This window comes from Triticum dicoccoides, chromosome 7B (assembly GCF_002162155.2).
Source record: "Triticum dicoccoides isolate Atlit2015 ecotype Zavitan chromosome 7B, WEW_v2.0, whole genome shotgun sequence".
NCBI lineage: Eukaryota > Viridiplantae > Streptophyta > Magnoliopsida > Poales > Poaceae > Triticum > Triticum dicoccoides.
In genome coordinates this window covers 52,525,829-52,531,299 of record NC_041393.1, presented here as the reverse complement: position 1 = coordinate 52,531,299, position 5,471 = coordinate 52,525,829, and the positions used below count along the sequence as shown (strand labels likewise).

Below are 5,471 nucleotides of genomic sequence, written 5' to 3'. Positions count from 1 at the left end.
AGCTGGAAATTCCTTCGGCAAGTTCTTTTTGCTAAGGGCTTTGAGGGGCCTGTTATGCAGCGCTTGATGCAATTGGTTTCTGGGGGGCACACGGTTGTGGCTGTCAATGGCCAAATTAGCCAGTTTTTTGCTAATGACAGGGGCCTCAGGCAAGGGGATCCAGCGTCTCCTTTACTCTTCAACTTTGTGGCTGATGCTCTATCTCGCATTCTCTCTCGAGCTGCCTTGGCTGGTTATATCACTCCGGTGAGCTCTCATCTCATCCCTAATGGCATCTCTCATCTCCAATATGCGGATGATACTATAATTCTAATGGAACTTAATGATAATAGCCTCACCAATCTGAAATTCCTTCTGCTTTGTTTCGAAGCGCTCTCAGGTCTTAAAATCAATTTCTCTAAGAGTGAGGTTGTAGTGACTGGGGTCTCGGATGAAGAGGCGCAGCGGGTGGCCCATCTTCTGAACTGCTCTTTGGGATCCTACCCTCTCAAATATCTAGGCCTCCCCATTTCCCCGCTTAAACTTTTGGCTAAAGACTTCGCTCCGGTGGTTACCAAAGTTGGCAACAGAGTTCTCCCTTGGCGAGGGCGATATAATACGCAAGCGGGCAAGGTCGCCCTTACTAACTCCTGTCTTTCTTCGCTACCTATGTTCTTAATGGGATTCTATCTTCTCTCTAGTGGGATTCATAATGGTTTTGACAAGCATAGGGGTGCTTTCTATTGGAACGCAGCGGACAATAAACGTAAGTACAGGATGGTCAGATGGGACATTATATGTCGCCCCAAGGCCAAAGGGGGTCTGGGCATTATTAATACGCGAGTGATGAATAATTGTCTTATGATCAAATGGTGGTGGAAGATCATGACTCTTGAGGAACTACCACCCTGGCTCTCTATCCTAAAAGCTAAATATTTCCCCTCCTCGAGTCCTATGTTCGCGCCGGCTGCGGGTGGGTCGCAATTTTGGCATCAACTGGTTAAAGTCCGGCCGATCTTTCGGTCCCTTGTAAAATTTGTAGTTAGGAACGGTAAGTCTACGCGGTTTTGGCTTGATTGGTGGGTCGGGGACTCCACGCTGGCTGTTGCTTTTCCGGTTCTATTTTCTTATTGCGATGATACTGAGGTTTCTATCTTTGAGCTCTCGGCTGGGGGTTGGGTTCTGGATTTTCGTCGTTCTCTTTCTCCTGAAGAGTTGGAAGATTGGCAGCGCCTTACTGCTTGCTTCCCCCTGCTCTCGGAGGAAGAGGATGCCGTCGTGTGGCCCCTCTCCTCTTCGGGGCGTTTTTCGGTTAAATCTGCTTACTCCAAGCTTATCCCTGGGGGGCGCCCGGTCAAGTTTAAGCATGTCTGGTCGGCTCGAATTCCTCCTAAGATCAAGATATTTCTCTGGCAAGCTGTCCGGAATAAGCTTCCGGCGGCCGATCAGACTAAGAAAAGAAACGGGCCGGGGTCCGACAGGTGTGTGCTTTGTGGGGCACTGGAGAACACCGAGCATATTTTCTTTCACTGCTCCTTAGCTAAACTTATGTGGAGTTGCATCAGACTCTGGTTACATGTAAATTGGTCCCCTTCCTCCTTTGAAGACCTGAGGCATTATGTCAATCTTCTTTCTGGCCATTCTAAAAGAGTCTTCTTAGTTGGATGGGCTGCGATTGGCTGGTCGTTGTGGACTACTAGGAATAAGTTCTCGATTGAACATATTTTTCCGGCTAATACTGTCAATTGCTTATTTAAAGCCAATGGCTTCTTGCAGCAGTGGAGATTATTGACTAAAGAAGGGGACCTCCAGGCCTTCGACGCCATGCTATCCAAGATGAAATCTACGGCGTCTGGACTTCTTCGGCTTTCTTTGAGGACGGCTTCCTGAATGCTTTTTTGGTGTCTGGTTTAGGCTGGCCTGTGTGCCATGTAAGGCCGCTGGCCTTGTAATGATACTTTATCTTCTGCGTGTGATACTTTGTTGGGTGCTGGTTGTTGGTCATATACTCTGACTGGTGGCTTTATCTATAAAGTCGGGCTCTCGCCTTTTCTCTAAAAAAAAGTACCATCTTAACATGGATCGATCAACAAAATTTTAAATGGCCAAATCTCAGTAAAAAAGATTAAAATTTAAACTGGTAAAATGTATCTGTACTTCTTAATTATATTACACATGTAATGGGCCAGTTTCATAACAAAAAATAAGTACAACCAGAAAGCAAGTTAGCGGAATCCCTTTGCTTTTACATGTCCAGGTAGTGACGTTACATGTAGGTCTGTACACTAGAAATCGCGAAAAAAATAACTACTACCTATATCCATATTGTTCCACCAAGCACTAGGTGGGTATACTTGTGATTGGATTAGGCAATGTACAAATCCATGTACTGTCGTCATTAGCTGTCACATGGTGTATTGCGTGAGGATGTCGTCGGTCCGCCGCCGATCGAGTGTTGTGTGACGTTATTGAGCCGCCGGCCACCAGTAGAAAGACGTTGTTGAGTTGCCAGCCGCCACATCTTCTCTTGGTCGTCTAGCGACTTGAGCCGCCGTTGGCCGCGTGCAACATAAGCGATCGTCTTATCCAAACGAATGGATAGAAACTCAAGAAGCACAAAGGATACATGAACATTTATGCGTACCTGGGCTTTGTGATGAGATCTGGAAGGTTCGGCGATGCCGTTGCCATCATCGCCGCTGCCAACGCTGGATTAGGCTAGTAGCAGTATTCCCGGCCGAGTTATGTGGGAGAGGCCGCAGGGAGAGGACGCGACGGCCATTAATATAGCTGTGAAAAGTGACAGCTAGAATCCCTATTAATATGGATCGGTCAACAAATTTCCAAAGGACCGTGATATACTCATGTGATAGTTCTGCTGAACAGATAAATAGCAACTAAATAAACGGCGGTGAAGCAAAGAGTGACACGTGGCATGGGAGTACGTACTCCTAGGAATATCAACCCATTTTCCTATATATATATATATATATATATATATATATATATATATATATATATATATATATATACACACGGTATTCACCCGTGCGTTGCCACAGGATCCAAATTTCCATGTTACGTGATAAGAGGAGCATACATGGATAAATCTTGAGGTGAATGAATAAGCAAAGGAGATTATTCTTTGGTTACGAATCATAGAACTTCTGAAAACTTTGACTTGAAGGCCCAAGAACATCATAAAGTCAAATATAATTATCTGAATGACATGATGTTTTTTCACAAAATAAGTTATCTTTAAAATTTCAAATTTTACAAGTCCTATCATCCAGCATTAAATGTAAAGAAAAAGATGGGAGGCAATAATACGAACCATTTACAAAACATGTTTCTCTACCCCCTTTTCCATAAACAATCTATACCCGAAAATTGCATTCCACGTGTCATTGCAAATGTACAAGAACAGAAATACCTACGGCAGTTTTTTCCCCTAAGTATGACGACAAATAAAGAACATAGAATGGATTGGCTGGTATATATAGCATGCTATCACGTTTCGATGTTTTATCAATTGAAACCAAATAACAACTTTGGACTTGTGAGGAAGCATGAAAAAAAATGCTAAATGTCACAGTCTAGAAATTCAAGTATTTTTTGTACTGAAGTTGTAAGATACCACAATCTTCAGGATTTGGTTAACTGGGAATAGAATTAAAAAAATTAAAAGATGTGGCAAATCAGAACAGATGAAGTTCAAAAATCACTTCTTTTCATTTGATAAAGTCGTGTGTTATCCATATAAATGTTCAGACAGAATTAAATATGGTACTAATGGACAAAATGAAACATCAGGATGATAACTAATACTCCCTCCGTTCCGAAATATAGGTCGCTGGGGCTTCTGTTCCGACCAGGTGAAAACGTGACAATTGACCTGAATACCCCTCGTTCAAAATTTGAATCCCCGATCGATCGTCTTCCACCTTCGCTTCCGCCCTCCACCTCCACCTCCGCCTCCGCCTCCGCCCTCCACCTCCGCCCTCACCTCTGCCCTCCACCTCCACCTCCACCTCCAGCTCCAGCTCCACCTCCACCTCCATCTCCACCTCCACCTCCACCTCCACCTCCACCTCCGCCCTCCACCTCCTCTGCCCCCTGCCCCCTGCCCAGGCGCTACCGCCGCTGGAGTAGAGCTGGTACTCTGCTGCCGCCCACGCACAGGGGCTCCTCCTGGCCCGCGCCCAGGTGGAGGCGAGCACATGTTGTTCCTCCACCTCCACCTCCGTACCCACCTCCGGCCACTACATCCAGGCGCAGGCGCTCCTCCTCTCCCACGTCTAGGGGCTGCTGCTGGGCTCGGCTGCTGCTGGGCAGGTTCATCTCCTCTCTCTGATCATTTGATCCTCTGCTGGAGTACATCTCTCTGCTGTCGCTGGAAACAAACTGCAAGCATAAACAAAACTCAAGTGATTCAAGAGATGTACTGATTCAAGTGTAGTCAAGAGTATAACTGAATTTGGTAGAATAATTCAGAGAAACCACTAAGTTTGAACTAATAATTTGATTCAAGTGATAGAGTACTGATGGAGTAAGTAATTTGAACAAAAGGACTAGCAAATCATAACCGTGGCATTTCAGATAATAGGAGTAGCAGATCATAAACTGTAGCAAATTTTGTCAGTAAACTGAATACTCCCAGCAAATTTTGTTATGCACTGGAGTTCCCAGCAAATTTTGTTTGCCTAACTGGATCCGAGCAGTGACTGTGATAACAAGTCTCCTTGAACCTGATAGTAGTCAGTGTGGAGCTCTTGTCAACAAACTCCCTGATACAAACATCACCATCCAACCAATCATGGCAGCCAGGCAGGCAAAGTAACCCAAAATAAGCTACTGTACCTATGTAGCTACACTGAAGTGAAGCGAGCTGATCATAGTGGTAGGTAGCAGTACCTTTGCGTTGAAGGTGTATCGCTCGATGCCCTTCCAGTTGTCGACGTCGTAGGCAATGTAGTGCTTGCAGCATGCGGCGACCTTGAGCGCGCCGTCGGTGACGCCGCCGGCGCCGGCGTCCTGGAGCCCGTGATGTATCCGACGTCGTACTTGCTGGCCAGCAGCGGGTCCTCGCCGGGCGTCTCCTGGCCCCGGCCCCACCGCGGGTCCCGGAAGTTGTTGATGTTGGGGCTCCAGAAGGTCAACCCTGCCAACCCCACATTGTGCATCGCCCGCGCCTCCGTCGACACCACCTGCACGCACCAGGAAAAACCTTCAGAAATTTTCAACAATGTCGACGACCCATGCTGCCATGCACGCACAGGTCGGCACGGCGCACTGAAGTGGTGGCAGCTGGGCGTTGGTCCAGGCAAGCAGTGGATGATGATATTGAGATGGTAGGTGCAACCGAATGGAGGATTAAGATGCTTGAGGAGTTGCTTGTCGAGATGCTTGTTGAGATGCTTGAGGAGTTGCTTGTCGAGATGCTTGTTGAGATGCTTGAGGAGTTGCTTGTCGAGATGCTTGTTGAGATGCTT

The 5,471-nt window shown here is 46.5% G+C and overlaps 1 protein-coding gene across 1 annotated transcript in view; it reads right to left on the bottom strand.

Annotated features, from left to right (window-relative positions):
* Nucleotides 1–4,103: 4,103 nt before the first annotated feature.
* Nucleotides 4,104–5,471, bottom strand: part of LOC119338594 (beta-xylosidase/alpha-L-arabinofuranosidase 1-like) — a 2,541-nt gene continuing 1,173 nt past the window's right edge. The window contains exons 2-3 of the mRNA XM_037610899.1: nucleotides 4,894–5,186; nucleotides 4,104–4,383 (exon numbers count right to left, since the gene is read on the bottom strand). Of these exons, the coding sequence (XP_037466796.1) occupies nucleotides 4,114–4,383; nucleotides 4,894–5,186 (563 nt within the window). The 3' untranslated portion in view covers nucleotides 4,104–4,113. The remainder of the gene's footprint in view (nucleotides 4,384–4,893; nucleotides 5,187–5,471) is intronic.